Source organism: Fringilla coelebs (assembly GCF_963513975.1).
Source record: "Fringilla coelebs genome assembly, chromosome: 3".
In the NCBI taxonomy this organism is placed as follows: domain Eukaryota; kingdom Metazoa; phylum Chordata; class Aves; order Passeriformes; family Fringillidae; genus Fringilla; species Fringilla coelebs.
Window position 1 is genome coordinate 890,072 of NC_140030.1, and position 22,420 is coordinate 912,491.

Sequence of the window (22,420 nt, forward strand, 5' to 3'; positions counted from 1 at the left end):
TGCAGCTCCTGGCTCTTCATTATATCTGAGAGAGCTGGAAGCACAAATCCCTTGAGCCAGTATTGTGTATCCACCAGGACATTCAAGGTTTGAGCCTGCACAGGTGCAGCAGGTTGTGGGCAGCATTCCCTGTGGCTGTGGGGTGGAGGGGCCTGACCTCAGTGCCCAGTGTGAGCTGGCAGCCCCTGGAGCTGCCCCTGGGCTGTGCTTGCCATGGCTGGCAGAGCAGACTCAGTGTTTGTGCGAGGGCAGTGTTTGCACTGACCATGGATCAACTGCTGGTGCTCCCTAAAGCCTTGGTAGCCCAGGCCAGGGGCCCAGAAACTCCATCAATGCTTCTGTCCTTTCTAAAGCTGAGTTCAGGGTTGTCACACCTGGGCCCATGAAACCACTGAGTCCCAAAATGGTTTGGGTGGGAGGGGACCTCAGAGCCCATCCAGTGCCACCCCTGCCATGGCAGGGACACCTCCCACTATCTCAGGGTGTTCTAAGCTTTGTTCAACCTGCCAGGGCACTGCCAGGGATCCAGGGGCACCCCAGCTGCTCTGGGCACCCTGTGCCAGGGCCTGCCCACCCTCACAGGGAGCAATTCCCAATATCCATCCAGCCCTGCCCTCTGGCACTGGGAGCCATTCCCTGAATCCTGTCCTTCCATGCCTTGTCCCCAGTCCCTCTGCAGCTCTCCTGGAGCCCCTTCAGGCCCTGCCAGGGGCTCTGAGCTCTCCGTGGATCCTTCTCCTCTCCAGGTGAGCACCCCCAGCTCTCCCAGCCTGGCTCCAGCCCTGGAGCAGCTCTGGTGCCTCCTCTGGGCTCTCTCCAGCAGCTCCAGGTCCTTGTGCTGTTGGAATCCCCAGGGCAGGTGGGCTCTCACCTGGGCACAGGGGCACAGGGACAGGATCCCCCTTTTCTGCTGCCACACTGGGGGATCAGCCCAGGGCTGGGGTTGGGGCTCTCATGTCCAGCTCTCACCCACCAACACCCTCAGGCTGCTCTGAGCAACAGGTGAGGACTGGGAATGTGCAGGAAATGCAGAAGTGAGCTGGGACCTGTGAGGATCTGCCTGTTGGGAGCTGTGTTGAAGGGTAGCAAACATTTCCATATCTTAACTGGAACATCTGGAGTTGATAAGGTTTTCCTAAGCCTGGCCGTGTTCTTCCAGGTTTTCCTGTGAATTCCAGCTTGTCCTGCTGAAGGTGATAAATATCTTACCCACACTTAATGAAGGAGTAATTTCATGCTCATCTTTAATTCATGAGCTCTTTCATTATCCCCCTGTGATGACGAGATGTCTGTTCAGGTTTTCTACCCGTTGCCCTCTTCAACTCTTTCCTGAAGTGAATTTTCCTGGAAACCTCCCCATCTGTGTTTTCTGGGAAGCCTTTGTGTTTCTGCTGTTTATTGTCAACAGCCTGGCTGGCCAGGCACTGCAGCCACACAGGAGTCTCCTTTTGCCAGTGTGTTGGAACTCCTCTGGAAGTGTTACCAGGGAAATACATTGCTATTTATAACAACCTTGCTGCTCTGAAGGCTGAACTGGTATTATATTGGAAAGGGAGCTGAGTATAACATGGGATTAGAGATTTATTTTATCCCTAAATACTGGAGTTGGCTAAATCCCTTACAGTGAAGAGTTAATTTCCTTGGCTGGGTTAATAATTATCTTAACACATAAAAAGTGGCTCTCAAACACTCTGCTGCATCTGGGCACAGCCCAGAGGTAACTGTCACCATATAAAATATTTCATTGACTTGTTTGGTGTTCATTTGTTTGGTTGTGTTGCTGGGGACACCACATGGCAGCAAACAACTCCCTGAAATGCTGAAAAAATCCAGGGTTGGGTGGATGTGGGGAAGTTTTGTATCTTGGCAATCAGTCATTGAGGAGGTTTACATTTCCAGTCACGTTTGTGTGATAGTTCCTGGATTGATTCATCAGTGTACCCTGATGTGAGGGATGCAGCAGGGCTGGAGAACAAAGGAGTGCTGACCTGGATGGGTGGGAGGTCCCAGGCTGCCATCCTGGGATTAATGCACAGCCTTGCCCTCAAGTCCCTGCAGGCCTTTAAATCCCAGATCCCAGAATTCCTCAGGTCAGAAAAGCCCTCCAGGATCACCAAATCCCAGCTGTGCCCCCTGCCCACCCTGCCCCACCCAGAGCACTCAGTGCCACATCCAGGCCTTGCTGGGACACCTCCAGGGATGTCCTTCCATGGCCAGCCCAGAACTGGGAGTTTCTGGGCTGGGTCATGTCCAGCTCTCAGCCCAAGAAGTTCTGTGTGCTGGGAGTTGGCTAAAAGGAGTTCAAGGCAGAGCTCCCATGCAAACTTCTTATGTAATAGTGCACTTCATAAATTCTGTTTAATCTTGCTTGGTATAAAGTGACCTTGTAGATTTGGGAGGGAAGTTTGGGCTTGCAGCTGCTGCCTTTTAAAAAGTCTAAATATAAGCAGGTTTTTGGAAAGCAGGAGCAATGATCAGTGGTGTTCTCTGATTGGATTTGAAAGCCAGGATGGTGGCATCTAATTAGTGTCAGAGCAGTTTGAGGGGATGGTTTGGAGTGTTCCTGCTGCTCTGGTGTAGCTCTGCTGTAATTCTTGTAGGCAGCTTTGGGAAGGGAAGGTTGGACCTGGGGCAGCTCTGGGCCCCTCCTGCCAGGAGAGACCTGCAGGGGCTGGAGCGTGTCCAGGGAAGGGAACAGAGCTGGGAAGGGAATGGAGCCCCAGGAGGGGCTGAGGGAGCTGGGAAGGGGCTCAGCCTGGAGAAAAGGAGGCTCAGGGGGGACCTTGTGGCTCTGCACAACTCCCTGCCAGGAGGGGACAGCCAGGGGGGGTCGGGCTCTGCTCCCAGGGAACAGGGACAGGACAAGGGGAAACGGCCTCAGGCTGGGCCAGGGCAGGCTCAGGGTGGACACCAGGAGGAATTTGTGCATGGAAAGGGTGCTCAGGCCTTGGCAGGGGCTGCCCATGATATGGCACTTGAGACTTTCTGTATTGGTATTGAAAGTAAAAATCTTTTTCATGGTCTTGTGGGCATGGTCTGTGCTTGGCTGAGCTCTCAGAGTCTTGGTGTCACTTCTGCCAAGGCCTGGCTTTGGCTGTCCCATACCCAGGGCTGAGGCAGGGATGGGTCTGGACAAGGAGACTGAGCTCTGATAATTCTCCTTTTCTTGCTGGTTAAAGCTTTGAGTGGCTTGAAGCATTCTGCAGCCCTGTGGAAGCTTGGGGTGTGGAATGAGGCTGCCAGAGCTCCAGGACAGTGCTCTCAGGCACAGGGGGAATTGTTGGGGTGTCCTGGCAGGGCTGGGAGTTGGACTGGATGGGGATTTCTGAAGGAGGTTTGGATAAATTAGAGACAGGACTTCTGAGTTTCTGGATGGTGTTATTTATTGTTCTTATTTTTTATATAGACAGGAAGGGTGAGTTTGGCTTCCACTGTTACAGCAGGGTTCAGGAGATCTCAAGACCCTTGGTTACAAGACTTTTTAAGGAGTTATTGACTAACAAAACTCTGCCAATAAGGATACTTCTGCTTTTGACCCAATCCTTAAATATTTTGTCTTATGGACTCGTGCTACAGTCTAAGCTTTCTTAGCTAATTATGTTATGACACGCAAACTTCCATTCTAAACTGCTTGTTTACCTTTGTAGCTGCTTTATTATTTTATATCTAAACCTCTAAACTTTCTGAGGCACTGTGTGTCTCTGCTTTAAATTATAAATTCTTGCTTTCAGCACTGAAGTTCAGAAGCCTTTTCCAAGGTCTCAGATCAAATCCTGTGTTTAATTCTGAGCTTTGGCTTACAGGCCCAGAGTTGTGAGAGCTCCCTGCATTTTGGATGCCAGCAGTGGAGGATCCCTGTGGCCCCTTCCTGCTCAGGGTGCTCCAGAGCAGGTCCCTGAGGCCCTGGCTGTGCTGGTGTCCCAGCTCCCTTCCCATTTCAGTGTCCCTGCACATCCCTGGTTTACCTGGCAGCTTAGTGGAAGAAGAAAAAATCTGCTGTTCTGTCTCAGCTATTCAGAGTTGATGTGGAATTGATTTTTTTTTTAATAACTAAACACTAATTACTTATTTATGTGTTTGTTTATTTTAGGGATAGACTTCAAGATTAAAACTGTTGAATTACAAGGAAAGAAGATCAAGCTACAGATCTGGTGAGTAACACAGAGCTTCCTTCAGCAGCAGGTGTTCCTGGGCAGGGTTTGCTCTTGCTGGATTCCCTTCAGGGCTGCAGGTTTGCAGCTGTGCTCTGTGTTTCCACAGGGCTAACTCTGCTCCTTGTGTGTGTCTGGAGCAGTAGCAGTGGCTGTAACCACTGGCTCTGGCTGCTCCCTGGGACAGGCTGCTGGCAAACCTCCTGTTTTAGGGGGAGAGCATCCTCACAGCCTGTGATTTAGTGGGAAGTGGTTTAAAACTGGAATTTTTAAATTAGGACTTGCCTCCAGTCTGTGACTATAAATTGACTCGTAGCCTTGCTTTGTGTCAGCAAGAAAATGCAATCCAGGGCTTCACTTGGGCTGGAATTTTCCATGCTCAGCTGTGGAGAGGTTCTCAGCTGGCAGGAACACAGCTGCTCTGTGGGGATGTCTGACAAGAGGCAGAGCCTCAGCTCCCTCCTTTGAGCTTCTGTGCTTTGAACCAGAGGCTTTTCACAGGTCAGGTCAGGAGAGCCAGTGGCGTTTCCTGGCCCGTGGGGCTGGCTGGCTCCCTGCTCACTCTGCATTCTCCAGCTGCACTGAAGGGCTCTGAGCTGGCATTTGTCCCTTTTGTTCCACTCACAACAACCCCATGGCTGCATAACCTTGGTGTCTGTAGTGCAGGGGGGTGGGCTCCAGTCTGGGGGGACACTGATCCTTCCAGGCACCCCAGGATAATCATCCCAGGATAATCACGAGTGATTCCCTTCCTGACCAGGCATCTGGAGCCCTCCTGTCCTCAGCACCCTGAGGAAGTGTTAGAACTGCCAGAGGGCAGGGCTGGATGGGATTTTGGGAATTAGGAATTGTGCCCTGGCAGGGTGGGCAGGTCCTGGCACAGGTGCCCAGGTCCCTGGCAGTGCCCAAGGCCAGGCTGGACATTGGGAGCACCTGGGACAGTGGAAGTGTCCCTGCCATGGACAGGATGAGCTTCCAGGTCCTTTCCAACCCAAACCATTCCATGACTCTATGATTAAACTTCAGATCATCATTAAATGTAAAACCAGAAAATACTGAAAAATGAGGATATTTAGGTATAAAGAGCAAGATGTAATGAAACTGTTACAGATTGTGGGGTTTAGTGCCTTAGGGAAGTGGAGTTGGGTGAGCTGAGATTTATACAGTGGCAACTTTTAAATGTCACAAAATTGGGAAGTTGTGGCTTGAATCTGCTGCTTGTTTCTGCTGGGTTCAGATTGCACATTTGAAATGAAACTTGGGAAGCAGAAAATGAAACTCCTACAGAAAAGAAATAAAATTAAATGAAAAGAAATGTTGTATTTCCTACTTTTCCTGTGGCAGGAGTTTGCCCAGCAGTGGCTCAGTGTCTTGTGGAGATGCTTTGTGCAGTTCATCTCTATTTCCCCACTGCTTCCTGCCTTTGAACTCGCTCCACACTTGCAGGAGCTGTGCAACACTGCCAGAACAATGCAAGGCAGCAGCTGGGTGAGCAGGGGGTGGATTTAGGGGAACATTTCCTGTGTAAAGGCTGCTCTGGATCTGCAGTTGGTTTTATTAAACCTCAGGAGATTCCCATGGGCCACTTCTGGAGCTCTTCCAAATCCCTCTGGGTGTCCCCACTGTCCTTCAGGTGGGGCACCACACAGCAGGACAGCTCCTGGCTGTGGACATGGACCCTCTGACAGTCTCACAGCCATGCCCTGACCTCTGAAATGATATTTAGGACTAAAGCAGGAGCACAAAGGTCAGGCTGAATTAAAGGCTGCCTGGGGTGAGCAGTAACTCAATACTCAGTAGCTGTTAAGGTTGGGTGCTGCTGTGTAAGGAGCAGGCTGGATTAGAGTTCTCCTGCTGTTCCACATGGAAATGTGCCTGTGAGGAGCAGGGTGAGACACAGCCCTGGACTGCCCTTCCAAAGAAATGAGCTTTCAGGAGAGCCACTGTGTGTCAGATTGTGGGTGGAAGCAATCCAGGAGCTGAGGAGCTCCTTGGCTGGGTCATTGTGCAGCTCCTCTTTGGGAGAATTGCTGCTGGGACAGTCACTAGTGAGGACTCCAGTCTCTCCAGGAGCTGGGAGAAAGGAATTCATGCACATTTGGGAGTGGAAACACTTCCAAAGGCTGGCACCTGGAGGGGTTTACAGTGCTGAGTGGCTGGAGGAATATTATCACTGTCATGGTGCAGGAAGGAGTGAAGGAGCAGAGTGAGAGATCCAGGAGAAGATGGTGCTGGCTTTGCTGAAGGACTTCAGGGGAATGGGGTAGTGGAGTTAAAACTTGAGTGTGATAGCACACATTCAGGAACTCAGAGCTGCTTTGAAATGGAAACCAAAAGGCTTTGGAGTTCCCAGAACTCATCAACATAAGGGAGCCACTGAGAATTGCAATGGGATTTTCCTGATGGTGTGGGCAGGAAGTGAGTGTGGCAGTCCCACAGAACACAGGTTTGATCAGCACTGCCTGGGGAGAAAGGGACTTTCTTAGGGAGAACAACTGAAAAAATGAGGGTTCTTCATGATGTCAGAGCACATCTTGAAATTCCTGGATATCCTGAACGGGTAGGGAGGGTCTGATAGAACTTGCTGCCTTCTTCCACCACCAGAACATCAGTTCTGGCCTGAGGCTGGAAAGTGGCATGTGGAAAACACCAGGGAATCAAGTTTTGCTGGGAAACTCCTCATGGGGTGTAGGGGTAGCTGCAGGTGTCCATGGATGGGCTCACAAGGGATTTCACAAGAGCCTTGTCAGGTTTGGACTCTTCAGTCCACAGAGGGGATCCCTGGTTCCAGAATTCCTTAAGCACTGGGATATGGAAGCTGGAAAACCTCTGGGCTGCCCAGGTACAGCTCTGAGGTGCTTGTCAGGAGGCACCAAAAGCTGAGCTGGGTTTGTCATCCAGGCAAAGCACAGGCTCAAAGGAATGTAACTGGCAGCTAAAAATCTATTTTTTTTCCTTTTTTTTTTCCTACTTAGCTGCTCCTCCAGCTCTCCTATCTTTAATGACATTTGTGTGTCAGCCTGTTTTCCTACAGTCTCCCTGACCAATTCCAAATTTTAGGAACAGCTTTGTGTCTTTAGTATGCAGCTCCTCGCTGTGTGGAGGACTATAAAATAACATTTTACTCTCAGTGTGTCTCTGCTGGCAGCACATTTACATGGCCAGAGAAGTGTCCTCAGGATCTTGGTTAATCAACAATGAGCTGGTGTCAGGAATAAGTCATCCTGAGTCCTCCCAGGTGTGGGAATTCCCTGGGATGTGCAGCTTCTGCTGTTTAGGGAGTGTGGTGGTGACCAGAGCTGCACAGAGCTCCACTCCCCCAGTGCCATCAGCCTCTTTAATTTCTGCAATTACCCCTAGAATGTCCAGGAGTTAATTCTGTTTGCTGAGGGCTTTTGGGACTTGAGGTGGAAGATGTTCCTCTGGCATGGCAGTTCTGTAAAATAATTGGAGAATTCTCTCGTTATGGAAGCTGGGGGGGCTCAGCCTGGAGAAAAGGAGACTCAGGGGTGCCCTCATCACCCCCTACACCCCCTGAAAGGTGGTTCTGCTCAGCTGGGGCTGGGCTCTTTCTCCAGGAACTGACAGAATCAGAGGACACAGCCTGAGCTGCACCAAGAGAAATTTAGGCTGGATACCAGGAAAAAGTTCTTTACAGAAAGGGCAATAAAGTTCTGGAATGTTCTGCCTGGGGAGGTGGTGGAGTCCCCATCCCTGGGTGTGTTTAACAAAGCCTGGATGTGGCACTGGATGCCAGGGTTGAGTTGAGCTGTTGGGGCTGGGTTGGACTTGGTGGTCTTGAAGGTCTCTTCCAACCCAGTGATTCTGGGAATTCTGGGAATTTTTTCCTGGCTGAGTATTATTCAGAAAAGCTGAAATTTGCCAGTCATGAAACACCTGACAGAGCACAGAACCCTGGGATCACTGAGGTGGGAAAATCCCTCCATGGCCATGGAGTCCAGCTGTGCCCAATGCCCACCTTGTCCCCAGCCCAGGGCACTCAGTGCCACATCCAGGCCTGCCCTGGACACCTGCAGGGATGGGCACTCCAGACCTCCCTGGGCAGTGCCAAGGCCTGAGCACCCTTCCCATGGATCCAGCCTGTCCAGATCCCTCTGCAGAGCTCCCTGCCCCCAGCCCATCCTCCCACCCAGGGCTGGCTGGGGGTACCTGAGTGCCCTCCCAGCCCATCCATGAAGGTGTTGGGCAGGACTGACCCAGCCCTGAGCCCCCTGGTGCCCCTTCCCAGCTGGACGTGTCTCCATGGCCAGGTTCATCCAGCCAGGAGTGCTGAGCCAGGGGCACTTTTCCCTTTGGGAAGGAAGGGAAATCCTCAGCCTGGTGTTCCCCAGTGTCTCCAGTGCAACACTGGGCTGCACAGTTCTGCAAATGTAACAACATTGGCACAGCAATAAATTCTTGGGATTATTTTGCTAGGAATTGCTTGCTTTAATATGTTGAAGAGCTTCATTTTGAGCCACGTGGACTGGCAGGACGCTCACAAATCATCAGATCTAATCTCTTCTTGCTGCAGCCATGTAAATCTTTCATCAATAAATCATAATGCATTTTAAGGTTTCTTTAGTCTCTGCCAGGTCAGCTGGAAAGCTGTCCCAGAATTTCCTTTCTCTCCAGGTTAAACCTCTAATATGATACAGCTTATGCATATTTTAATGTTGGCATGAGAATAATTCAAATGGATTTTTCACTTTTCTTGAGCATCTCCTCTCCCCAGTCCCACAGGACAGCCTCCTTTGTCTTCACAAAGCTGAACATCCAGGCTCCCTCCCTTTCCTGCCCTGTCTCATTCTCCTTGGCTGTTGCAATAATCCTTGCCCACATTCATGGGAGCTGGGAGAGTGAGGCAGTCTGTGCCTACCCCCAGAGGTTTGAACAAAGGGCTGGGGAGCCAGGGCAGGGCAGCAAACATCCCTGCGTGCTCCCAGTGTCTGCTGCAGTTTGCCCAGGGTGGGTGCAGCCCTCGTGGGCACCCAGAGAGCCATAACTCATTTCCTGTTTGCCTCAGCCAGCTCTAATCTCCAGCCATTAGGAGTTATCTCTGAATAATGAATGGAGAATCCATTAACCGGGGGAAAGGGCAGCTAGAGCATTTATTTAAAAAAAATAAAAAGGGAAACACTCCAGGTTTTTTGCTTCTTCCCTCCCCAGCTTTCTTCTCTTCCATTAGCTGAGCTCCAGTTGCCAGAAAAAGCAGTGGAGGAGTTAACCAGGGAGTCAGCTGTAGGATGTGACAAGCAGTGAGTAGCAGCTCCTGCCAACTCCAAGTTGTGTTAAACCACTCAGAATTGTTCCTGTGACAGCTGCTGGCCGTGGCAGGAGGGAGGAATCGCAGATCCCAAAAGTCTGGTGGGGTTGGTGAGGCTGCTCCAGCCCTGTCCTGCTTGGTAGGAGCCAGTGGGAGGGAGGGACCTGGGGGAAGGTGCTGGCAAGTGGGTACAGAGCTTGGGGAGAGGGAAAATAATGAGGGTGTGAGTGGAGATCTGTGGAGATATTTTGCAGGAGATTGCCCTGAGTGAAGGAAAGGATCCCACTCACTCTCTGGGATGTGCTAGGAAAGCCATCAATTAAAGAATTAAACTCCTCCTAATTACCTCGTGGGATCCCAGAATGGTTTGGGTGGGAAGGGACCTTAAAGCTCACCCAGTGTCACCCCAGCCATGGCAGGGACACCTTCTGCTATTCCAGGGTGTCCCAATCTCCAGTGTCCAACCTGGCCTTGGGCACTGCCAGGGATGCAGGGGCAGCCACCCTGTGCCAGGGCCTGCCCACCCTGCCAGGGAAGGGTTAACAGCTGGGACAAGGGGAGAGGCTCTGGGGCTTGTATGGAAGATAAGCCAGAAAAGGTGAAGCTGTAAAGTTTCAATCCATCAAGGAGTGGATTTAAACTGATAGTAATTCCAGCTGCTCTCAGCCAGCTGGAGAAATGTCACTGGAAAAAGCCCTGTGAAATTCAGTGCAGCCAAATGCCAAGTCCTGGAGTTCAGAGGGATGTCAGAGCAGTCTGCTCCTCCTGGGGCCAAGAGTGGGGTGAGTAAAGCTGGAAATGGCTCCAGCTGGGTGTCCTGGGTTTTTCTGGGACATGGGCATTGGGAAGAGTGCAGAGGCAGTGGGACTGGGGCTGTACCTGAGCCCTTTGGCCAGTCAGGGCAGGCTGGGGAAGGTTCCAGCAGCACAGCAGACATTTCAGGCACTGTGTGGGATCCCTGGCTGGTTTGTGGAGCTGGGAGTGGAGTCAGGACCTCCTGAGGCCACAGGCAGAGATCCAGGCCTGGCAGGGCATCCCTGGCAGAGGCTGCTGGGGTTTGGGAGCTGCCTGTCCCCTCCTGTGCTCCTTGGCCTCATGCTGGTGTCCCCAGGAGCAGATGGACATCAGTGCCTGCTGTGCTGGGTTTGAGCCAGGAGCTGGGGGGCAGGGAGACACTGGAGGGGTTATGGAGTGTGGCACCTTGGTTTAGAGCAGTGTAAATGTGGAGACACCTTGGAGGCTGCCTTGTCATGGAATGACTGAATCACAGACTGGTTTGGGTTGGAAGGGACCTCAGAGCCCACCCAGTGCCACCCCTGCCATGGCAGGGACATTTCCACTGTCCCAGATGCTCCCAGCCCCAGTGTCCAGCCTGGCCCTGGACACTGCCAGGGATCCAGGGGCAGCCCCAGCTGCTCTGAGCACCCTGTGCCACGGAATAATTCCTCATTCCCAATCTCCCACCCAGCCCTGCCCTCTGGCACTGGGAGCCATTCCCTGTGTCTGTCCCTCCATCCTTGTCCCCAGCCCCTCTGCAGCTCTCCTGGAGCCCCTCCAGGCCCTGGCAGTGGCTCCAGGATCTGCCCAGAGCTCAGTTTTCCCCTTGAACCCCCCAGATGTGCAGCCCAGAGGATTTGTGTGCTGAGAATCAGAAGCCCAGCCCGGAGCCATGGCAGGCAGCAGCACCTTGGGATCACAGGATGCAGCTGGGCTGGGTGGGAAGGGAGCTCAGAGCCCAGCCAGGGCCAGCCCTGCCATGGCAGGGACACTGCCACTGTGCCAGGGTGTGCCAGTGTCCAGCCTGGCCCTGGGCACTGCCAGGGGTCCAGGGAGGGCACCCTGGGACAGGGCACAATTCCCAATTCCCAATCTCCATCCATCCATCCATCCCTCTGGCAATGGGAGCCATTCCCTGTGTCTGTCCCTCTGTCCTTGTCCCCAGTCCCTCTGCAGCTCTCCTGGAGCCCCTCCAGGCCCTGCCAGGGGCTCTGAGCTCTCCCTGGATCCCTCTCCTGCCCAGGTGAGCACCCCCAGCTCTCCCAGCCCTGGCCCAGCTCCGTGTCCTCCTGACAGAACGGTGTCACTGCGAACTGTCCCTAAAGCTCCCATCCCTGGGGTTTGTGGCCTCTCAAACACTGCAGCATGTGCAGTGAATTCTTCCACCTTAATTCTCAGTTAATTCTCAGTATTCAGCTCATTGCCACCTCGCAGGTTTCTTTAAGCACATCCCATCCCCAGATCCCAGCAGTAGATGGAATTTCCAGGCTGTCCCTGATGTTTTGTGATCAGTTTTCAGAATATTGCTGGGACACCAACATTGAACAGCACAGCTTGAGTGATGTTCCTCAGACTTTGATCAGAAAAGGCAGAATTTACATTTGCAGGGTCTAGTTAAACAAAAAAAGAAAGTTTTACAAGTTCTATCAGGCTGATGTGAGAACAGAATTCCTCTCAGGGTTGAGTGTGAGTCCCAGACAATGCTGGGCTCTTGTCTCTGTGACCCGCCCTGCTCTGTCTGTGACACCTGTGCTGTTACATTTAAGTAAAACTTTATTTTAAAAACACCTTATAAAATCAAGCCTTGCTATTTCAACTAAACTAACAACTCACCTCAAAAGTTCCTGTTAAAATAAAAATCATAAAAATCAAAATCAATTTATATAACAATATATTCTTATAAAAAACTCACACCTACAAAAAAGAAAATTCTACCCATATAAAGCACTCACTTCCAAAGAACTAAAAATATAAACTACCTAAAAAATGTTAACAAACATATACAGTATTACCAACCTAAAAACAAAGTAAAAGAAGTAAAATAAATTACTAACCAATTAAATTCAAACTAAATTACAAAGTAAAAGAAGTTTCAATAAATTACTAACCAATTAAATTCAAACACAGTACCTTCTAATATTCCTATAAACTATTAAAATAAAAATAAAAGAAATAAAATTTTAAATAAAGTAAATAAAAAATTTTTTTAATTATATTACAACTATGTAAATAAAAATTTTAAAAATTATATTACAACTATGTAAATAGAAATTTTAAAAATTGTATTAAAACTGTAAATAAATTTTTTAAAGTGTATAAAAAACTATGTAAATAAAAATTTTAAAATTATATTACAACTATGTAAAATAAAAATTTTAAAATGTATTAAAACCATGTAAATAAAAATTTTAAAAATTAAATTTTCAAAATGTGTCCTAAAATGATGTAAATAAAATGTTTACAATTATATTAAAGCTATTTAAATACAAGTTTTTAAAATTATATTAGAACTATGTAAATAAAAAATTGTAAAATTTATATTAAAGCGATGTAAATTTTTTTTAATTTATTTTTTAATTTAATTTTTATAAAATATTTTTTAAACTATGTAAATTAAAGTGTTTTAAACTTTATTAGAACTATGTAAATGAAAAATTTTAAATGTATTAAAACCATGTAAATAAAAATTTTAAAAATTATATTTTAAAAAAATATCTTAAAGATATGTAAATAAAAATGGTTTAAATTATATTAAAACTATTTAAATACATTTTTAAAAATTATATTAGAGCTATGTTAATAAAATTTTTTAAAATTATATTAAAGCTATGTAAATATATTTTTTTAAACTATTACAACTGTAAAAAGTTTTAAAAATTTATTAAAACTATGTAAATAAAGTTTTTAAAAATTGTTGTGTAACTAGGTCAATATTTTTTTTAAATTATATTTAAACTATGTAAATAATTTTTTTAGTTATCAAAATTGTGTAAATATAATTATTAAAACTATATTAAAACTATCTAAATAAATATTTTTAACATTTATTAAAATAATGTAAATAATTATTTAAACTATGTAAATTTTTTTCATTTATTAAAACTATTTAAAATAAAATTTTAAAAATTATATTAAAACTGTAAATAAAAAATTTAAAATTATATTACAACTATGTAAATAAAAATTTTTAAAATTAAATTTTTATAAAAATATCTTCAAACTAAATAAAAATTAAAAAATTATGTTAGAAGTATGTATATGAAAAATTTAAAAATTCTATTACAACGATGTCAATAATTTTTAAAATTATATTACAACTATGTAAATAAAAAATTTAAAATGTATTAAAACAATGTAAATAAAAATTTTAAAAATTATATTACAACTATATATATATGAAAATTTAAAAAATTATATTACAACTATGTCAGTAATTTTTAAAATTATATTACAAATATGTAAACAAAAATTTAAATAATATATTACAAGTATGTAAATAAAATTTTAAAAATTATTTAAGCTATGTAAATATTTTTTAATTTATCAAAACCATGTAAATTAAAAATTTTAAATTAATTTTTTTCATTAAAAATGAATTTTGAAAGTTTATTTTGAAAGTAAACCCTTCTCCATGAAAGGCAGCATCCCTCCATGTGTGTGTGGTTCTCCGCAGGGACACGGCGGGGCAGGAGCGCTTCCACACCATCACCACCTCCTACTACCGGGGCGCCATGGGCATCATGCTGGTGTACGACATCACCAACGCCAAGAGCTTCGAGAACATCAGCAAGTGGCTCCGGAACATCGACGAGGTGAGCGCTGCTCCTGCGCCTGGCCTGACAGCCCAGAGCTGGGCCTGAGTCCCCAAAGCTGGGCCTGGCTCCCCAAAGCTGGGCTGGCAGCCAAAGCTGGGCCTGACCCCAGAGCTGGGCCTGGCCCCAGAGCTGGGCCTGGCAGCCAAAGCTGGGCCTGACTCCAGAGCTGGGCCTGACCCCCAGAGCTGGGCCTGGCTCCCAAAGCTGGGCCTGGCCCCCAAAGCTGGGCCTGGCCCCCAAAGCTGGGCCTGGCCCCCAAAGCTGGGCCTGGCCCCCAAAGCTGGGCCTGGCCTCCAGAGCTGGGCCTGGCTCCCAAAGCCGGGCCTGTTCCCCAGAGCTGGGCCTGACCCCCAGAGCTGGGCCTGACTCCCCAAAGCTGGGCCTGTTCCCCAAAGCTGGGCCTGGCCCCCAAAGCTGGGCCTGGCCCCAAAGCTGGGCCTGACTCCCCAAAGCTGGGCCTGGCTCCCCAAAGCTGGGCCTGACCCCCAGAGCTGGGTCTGGCGCCCCAAAGCTGGGCCTGGCTCCCCAAAGCTGGGTCTGGCGCCCCAAAGCTGGGCCTGGCTCCCAAAGCTGGGTCTGACCCCCAAAGCTGGGCTGGCAGCCAAAGCTGGGCCTGGCCCCCAAAGCTGGGCCTGTTCCCCAAAGCTGGGCTGGCAGCCAAAGCTGGGCCTGGCCCCCAAAGCTGGGCCTGGCCCCCAAAGCTGGGCCTGGCCCCCAAAGCTGGGCCTGTTCCCCAAAGCTGGGCCTGGCACCCAGAGCTGGGCCTGGCTCCCCAAAGCTGGGCTGGCAGCCCAAAGCTGGGCCTGTTCCCCAGAGCTGGGCCTGACCCCCAGAGCTGGGCCTGACCCCAAAGCTGGGTCTGGCTCCCCAAAGCTGGGCCTGGCCCCCCAAAGCTGGGCCTGGCTCCCAAAGCCGGGCCTGTTCCCCAGAGCTGGGCCTGACCCCCAGAGCTGGGCCTGGCACGCCAAAGCTGGGCCTGGCGCCCCAAAGCTGGGCCTGGCTCCCCAAAGCTGGGCCTGGCACCCCAAAGCTGGGCCTGACTCCCCAAAGCTGGGCCTGACTCCCCAAAGCTGGGCCTGGCCCCCAAAGCTGGGCCTGGCACCCCAAAGCTGGGCCTGGCACCCCAAAGCTGGGCCTGGCACGCCAAAGCTGGGCCTGGCGCCCCAAAGCTGGGCCTGGCTCCCCAAAGCTGGGCCAGACATCCCAAAACCTGGGCCAGACATCAGCCAAACCTGGGCCAGACATCCCAAAACCTGGGCCTGACACCCCAAGCCTGGGCCTGACATCCCAAAACCTGAGCTAGACAGCCCAGCCTGAGCCAGATATCCCAAAACCTGGGCCAGACGTGAGCCAAACCTGAGCCAAACATCCCACAGCTGATCTCTTGTATGTGGGATTTTCAGGGTCCCCCATTGGAGGAGGAAGGAATTATGAATCTGACTCCATGGTCTTAGAAGGCTTCTATTCTATTCTATTCTATTCTATTCTATTCTATTCTATTCTATTCTATTCTATTCTATTCTATTCTATTCTATTCTATTCTATTCTATTCTATTCTATTCTAAAGAAGGTTTAACAAGATACAAATTAAAAACTCATGACTCTCGCCAGAGTCCCAGCACAGCTGATGGTGATTGGTCATTAAGTCAAAACAATTCACATGAAACCAATGAAACAATGACCAGTTGGTAAACAATCTCCAAACCACATTCCAAAGCAGCAGAACACAGGAGAAGCAAATCAGATAATTATTGTTTTCATTTTTCTCTGAGGCTTCTCAGCTTCCTAGGGGAGAGATCCTGGGCAAGGGATTTTTCCAGAAAATATGACTGACACCTGTGCTCACCCAGAGGCTCCCCAGAGCTCAGCTCTGCCAAGGGGGGCTGGGTTTTGGCTTCCTTCTCCTGCCTCTCTTGAGGATTGAAGGCACTTGAGAGGATGGGTCACACTCAGCCTCAGGTGTTTGTTATTTCTTACCTGTGTCAGCCTCACAGCAGGGAGTTCTGCAGCTCTTCACTAACAAGGCTCAAAATGTCCAACTATCTCTTGGTTTAGGGTCTTCTAAAGCTAAACTATCCAATTAAGAAATGACACCTAAATTGTTTTCACTTTTAACACAATAACTGATCCCTCAAAGTCTGCAGGGTAGGCTTAGTTCTGTCCAGTTATAAAACACCACCCAAACCCATGGAGAAGAAGGTAAAGAACAACCTGTCACCACCCTAAAACTTCCATCTTGCCCCATATATATTACCATATTCTAAAACCCCAAACTCTGAGTTTTCCACCCTGTGACATCACACACTTCTGACCAACTCCACACCCACAATCCCAGTGCTCTCAATCAATTCTGGAAGCTTCTCCACAGCCTCAGTTCAAATGCAGTGCTCTCCTGGGGGCCAGAGTCTTTCAGCACAGAAAGTCTGAAATTCCCAGCAGGCAGAACTCCAGCAAGAGGGGCTGGACATGAAACAGGATTTTAGTGGTGTCCTGAAATACCCACTGTGAGCATGAGCCAGGTGTGTGCCTGTGCTGGAGCAGGGTGGGCAGAGGAGCACACTGGGAGCTGAGAAGGGCAGGTTTGGGAGCAGCCCACACCACACAGGGAGGGCAGAGGGGCAGCACAGCCAGGAGGAGCTGCAGAGGAGCTACACTGTGTGTTACTACTCACTGTAGCTGTTCCTCAGTGTCTTGCTTTGGACAGACAGGTGTGTGCTGAGGAAGGCAGGAGCCTCCCCTGAAATGGGAAATGTAAACACACTCCCTCTGAATTTTAATTTTGAAATGAAGGGGCTGTCAGGCAAAGATGTGGGAATAGGAATAACAGTTCTTTACTAGGAAAATTAAAAATGCAAATGCAATAGTACAAACAAACAAAGACAACACTGCCAGAGTCAGAGCAGGCCCTGACCCCCTGTGTGTCAGGGTGGTGGCACAGCCCCATCCCATCCCAGGGTGGTGGCACAGTCCCATCCCAGGGCAGTGGCACAGTCCCATCCCATGGGGTGGCACAGTCCCATCCCATGGTGGTGGCACAGTCCCATCCCAGGGGGTGGCACAGTCCCATCCCAGGGTGGTGGCACAGTCCCATCCCATGGGGTGGCACAGTCCCATCCCAGGTTGGTGGCACAGTCCCATCCCAGGGTGGTGGCACAGTCCCATCCCAGGGTGGCACAGTCCCATCCCAGGGGTGGCACAGTCCCATCCCAGGGTGGTGGCACAGTCCCATCCCAGGGGTGGCACAGTCCCATCCCAGGGTGGTGGCACAGTCCCATCCCAGGGTGGTGGCACAGTCCCATCCCAGGGGTGGCACAGTCCCATCCCAGGGCAGTGGCACAGTCCCAGGGCGGTGGCACAGTCCCATCCCAGGGTGGCACAGTCCCATCCCAGGGTGGCACAGTCCCATCCCATGGTGGTGGCACAGTCCCATCCCAGGGCAGTGGCACAGTCCCAGGGTGGTGGCACAGCCCCATCCCAGGGTGGTGGCACAGCCCCATCCCAGGGGGTGGCACAGTCCCATCCCATGGTGGTGGCACAGTCCCATCCCAGGGTGGTGGCACAGCCCCATCCCAGGGGGTGGCACAGCCCCATCCCAGGGTGGTGGCACAGCCCCATCCCAGGGTGGTGGCACAGCCCCATCCCATGGGGTGGCACAGCCCCATCCCAGGGTGGCACAGTCCCATGGTGGTAGCACAGTCCCATCCCAGGGTGGTGGCACAGTCCCATCCCAGGGGTGGCACAGTCCCATCCCAGGGGTGGCACAGTCCCATCCCAGGGTGGTGGCACAGTCCCATCCCATGGGGGTGGCACAGTCCCATCCCAGGGTGGTGGCACAGTCCCATCCCATGATGGCACAGTCCCATCCCATGGTGGTGGCACAGTCCCAGGGGTGGCACAGTCCCATCTCAGGGTGGCACAGTCCCATCCCAGGGGTGGCACAGTCCCATCCCAGGGGGCTCAGCCCTCCTGCAGTGCCAGCTGTGGCTCTGCTGCAGCAGGATCCTGCACAAGGGGGGAGTTTTCCTCTGCAGCTCCAGGGCTGCTGGAGATGGGCCTGCTCTCCCTCTGGGAATGCAGGGCAGGAGAAAGCTGCTCCTCTGGGAATGCAGTGGGCAAAGGCTGCTCTGGTATCCCAAAATCTCAGATTGTGTCCAGGTAGGAATGCTTGGTCCTCCCCTGGGCAGGGCATCTCCCCATGGGATGATGGAATTTGATCATTGACACTCACTGGCCATGGATAGGAGATAATTAATAATCAATGGCCCATTAACAGCAGAGATCTCCTGGAGGGAGGATTGGTTTTGGTAGAGATAAAGAAAGCTGCCCAATGAAGAGAGGATAACTGCCCCAGCTCTGAGAGATGGCAAATACACACCCCCATTTCCAGCCTAAGACACTGAGTGTGAGCGTGGAAATCCTCCAGGGTAATTCAGCATCACCGTCTCCACTCTTAATCATGTCATGAAATTCTGGAGGTTTCTCATGGCTGGTGCAGGTAGCCTGGCTCCTGGTAGCTGATCATTGCCCTGGGCAGAGGAGAACCAGGGAGGCTGGAAAATGTCAGGCAAGGTCAAGTGAAGCAGAAGAAAAGTGGTGTGGAAGCATTAAGTGCCTGGGTCCCCACAAGTTCATCCTCCAGGAGTTCTGAGATGGCAAGAGAGCAGCACAAGTTGTAGTTCCTGGTTTTGTTACGCTGCTCCCAAGTGGAATAAATGTTTGGATTTTCCCAGAAAGCACAGAGATGGCCCTGTAGAGCTGAGCACAGGTGAGGGCTGTCAGGCACTGCTCAGTGGAGCCCTGAGGCTGGAGAAAGCAGCACAGCAAAAATGAGATGTTGGGGTTTGAATTTCCCGGCATGAGAAGTGGGACACGGTGGTGTTTGTGGAGAAGTGCCCTGTGTGGTGGGGACAGGAGAGGGGATAAGGCAGCACAGGAGGAGACTCAGCAATGAGCTGGAGTAAACTTGAAACTGAGGCCTTTGGACTGTGCAGTTGCTTTGTTAAAAACTCAGAGGTGTCCCAGGTGAGTGATGGGTGTCATTGGTACCATCAGGGCTTTTGGTGCCCTCCTGTTTCCAAGGTGGGCAGCTGATTTCAGGTGCTTTGAGGAGGCTGCTCAGGGGCTGTGGCTGTCAAAGGGACACTGACACCTTAGGGAGCTCTTTTTGTTACAGGAGAAGCTCAGGAGTGGAGTGGTTTTGCAGAAATCACAGAGGCACTGAGGTTGGAAAATCCTTTGGAGCTCATGCCCTGCACTGCCAAGGCCACCACTGCCCCATGTCCCCAAGTGCCACATCCTCACAGCTTTTAAATCTCTCCAGGGGTGGGGACTCCAGCCCCTCTGGAGGGTTCCCCGGGGTTGGTGTGACCCCAGGGCAGGACCCAGCTCTTGGCCTTGTTGTCCCTCAGCCCAGTGGCCCCAGCCCATGGATCCAGGCTGTCCTGGTCCCTCTGCAGAGCCCCCAGCAGATCCACATCCCACCCCTGGGGCTGTCCCTGAGCTGAGCCAGGCTGGTGCCCTCCATGGCCTGAAGGTGTTGGGCAGGACTGACCCAGCCCTGAGCCCCCTGGTGCCGTGCCCAGCTGGATGGGCCTCCATGCCCAGGTTTTTCCAGCCAGGAATAAGCAATAAACCCACTCCAGTTCCCTGTTTACACCCTCTGATGTTGGGAAAAGCCCCATGGAGCAGTTCTGCTCCAGACACTGAACATGCCTGAGGAAATCAGCCTGGAGAGGCTGCTCCACATCCAGCTACCCAGGAGGAGCATCCCCACCCAGGAGGAGTGTCCTCACCCAGGAGGAACATCCTCACCCAGGAGGAGCATCCTCACCTAGGAGGAACATCCTCACCCAGGAGGAACATCCCCACCCAGGAGGAACATCCCTGAGCCCCCTGGTGCCCGTGCCCAGCTGGATGTGCCTCCATGCCCAGGTTTATCCCAGCAGGGTGCCCCTATCCAAGGCAGGACCAGGCAGTTTCTCCAGGACAGTGCCATGGGAAGAGGTGCCAAAGGCTTCAGCACAGCCCAGGCAGTTGCATCCCCAGCCTTGCCCTCCTCCATTAAGGTCACACTGTCACAGAAGGAGATCAGGGTGGTCAAGCAGGACCACAAAGCCAGACTGGCTCCTCCTTGCAGAGCCTGATCTCCTGCTTGTCCTGCACGAGCTGTGTGATGACAGCCCAGGTATCTGCTCCAGGACCTTCCCCAGCTCCTGCAGTTCCTGGATCCTCCTTCAGCACTTCCTGGAGCCTGGCATCACCCTGGCCTAGCTGCAGGGGGACAGGACCTCCCCAGCTCCCCAGGACTGATGAGAAATGATCCATATTCCCCCTCCAGAGAGGCCTGTGCTGCAGGGGATGGGCTGGATCTGGCATTGCTCATCCCTGCCAGGCTGACACTGCATCCTCCTGCCCCACACCGTGAGGAAACACCAACCCCTCCCCTCCCTGCTCCCTTTCTCTGGTTTTTATTTCCCTTCTCTCCCTCATTTCTCTCTTTGGATCCTGCCCCCTGTTTTCCTCCCCAGTCCCTTTTTCTCCCCTGGCTCATCCCTCACATTGTGCAGTGATAAAGTGAGGAGGAGAAAACCATTAACCAGTGCTAGGAAGTCATTAGAGGCTGGGGTTAATTAACAGCTTATTCCTCTGCCACTGCAGTGCATGAGGCTCCATTGTGGGCAGCTGTAAATGTCCCCAAATTGCAGGTGCAGGTGGTGGCCTGGCCACACCTGAGTGCAGCAGATATTTTGGGTGTGAGGGGAACATGTCTGACCCTGTACCCTGTCCCTGTGTCCTTCCAGCACGCCAACGAGGATGTGGAGAGGATGCTGTTAGGAAACAAGTGTGACATGGAAGATAAAAGAGTTGTCCCTAAAGCAAAAGGTGAACAGGTGAGTATCAAACAAAAACTTCTTTATCCAAGTCAGCAAATGACTGCCAAGACTTCTGCCTGCTGCAGGGGGCTGGGATGCCCCAGTGGGGTGTGCCAGGGAATGAATGCAGGAGCTGATGGATGTGAATCCTGGGAATGTTTGCTCAGAAACTGCCATGAATGGGGTGAGCTCAGCTGCAGTTTCTGCTTCCTTTGATAGCTCCAAATTCCCAGACATCCCTGAGGTTCCTCACAGTGTCACAGTGTGTGGTGTCTGTCCTCTGAGGCCCAGACACAGACTGGGGATTATTTAGTAGATTTGAATTGTTTTGGATTGTGACATTCTAAATCTTCTGAGCCACCTCACCTGGCTGGTGCTGCTGGTGCCCCCTGGGGCTGAGGGAGTCACAGAATCCCTGGGGTTGGGAAAGAGCTCCCAGAGCATGAATCCAGCCTGTGCCTGATCCCACCCTGTCCCCAGCCCAGGGCACTCAGTGCCACATCCAGGCCTGCCCTGGACACCTGCAGGGATGGGCACTCCAAACCTCCCTGGGCAGTTCCTGAGCACCCTTTCCATGCAGAAATTCCTCCTGGTGTCCACCCTGAGCCTGCCCTGGCCCAGCCTGAGGCCGTTTCCCCTTGTCCTGTCCCTGTTCCCTGGGAGCAGAGCCCGACCCCCCCTGGCTGTCCCCTCCTGTCAGGGAGTTGTGCAGAGCCACAAGGTCCCCCCTGAGCCTCCTTTTCTCCAGGCTGAGCCCCTTCCCAGCTCCCTCAGCCCCTCCTGGGGCTCCATTCCCTTCCCTGGACACACTCCAGCCCCTCCAGGTCTCTGCTGGCAGGAGGGGCCCAGAGCTGGCACAGCCCAGGGACCAGTGGCCTCTTCCCCATCTGGGCACCCCTGGCTTCATGTCCAGTCCAGTATTCCCTGCTTTATAAATGCTGCTGATCCCAAGGTGGTGGTGACACCACTGGAACATCCCCAGCACCTCTAACCTCCCTCTCTCTGTTTGCTGCAGATTGCCAGGGAGCACGGTATTAGGTTTTTTGAAACTAGTGCAAAAGCAAATATAAACATTGAGAAGGCATTCCTCACATTAGCAGAAGACATTCTTCGAAAGGTAGGTGCTCACAGCATTCCTTTGGAACAAATATCCTGAAATTCCAGCTCTCCTGTTGTGATGTTCACCTGTGCGCTTGCACTTGGACTTGGCTGTGCTGAGGCAAAGCAGTCCCTGAAGGAGCAGGGCTGAACTTCTGTAGCTTGTTTGATGTTTTGTTGGTGTAGAGGACCTGCCTACAGGGAGTAACATCCACCAGAGCCAAGAACTGAAATTCCTGTTTGTTTGGCCCTTACACTCGTGGGTGTTGTGCCTGTGCTGGAGTTCAGTGTTTCTATTGGTGTGGAGAGAATTGTCCTTTCCTGTGTCCATCAGTGCACTGACAGCTCTTGAGGGGCTGTTGGGGAGAGCTCAGGTGTGCAGGGTGGGGCAGGAATGAGCTCTGCCACTCCCAGCTGTGCTCCCAGCCATGGCATTTCCTT

At 50.9% G+C, this 22,420-nt stretch overlaps 1 protein-coding gene across 1 annotated transcript in view; it reads left to right on the forward strand.

Moving 5' to 3' along the window:
• The window catches only part of RAB10 (RAB10, member RAS oncogene family), a 48,953-nt gene that overhangs the window by 24,366 nt on the left and 2,167 nt on the right, over positions 1-22,420 (forward strand). The window contains exons 2-5 of the mRNA XM_084203097.1: positions 4,091-4,151; positions 13,868-14,006; positions 20,810-20,899; positions 21,897-21,998. Coding sequence (XP_084059223.1) covers positions 4,091-4,151; positions 13,868-14,006; positions 20,810-20,899; positions 21,897-21,998 — 392 coding nt within the window. The remainder of the gene's footprint in view (positions 1-4,090; positions 4,152-13,867; positions 14,007-20,809; positions 20,900-21,896; positions 21,999-22,420) is intronic.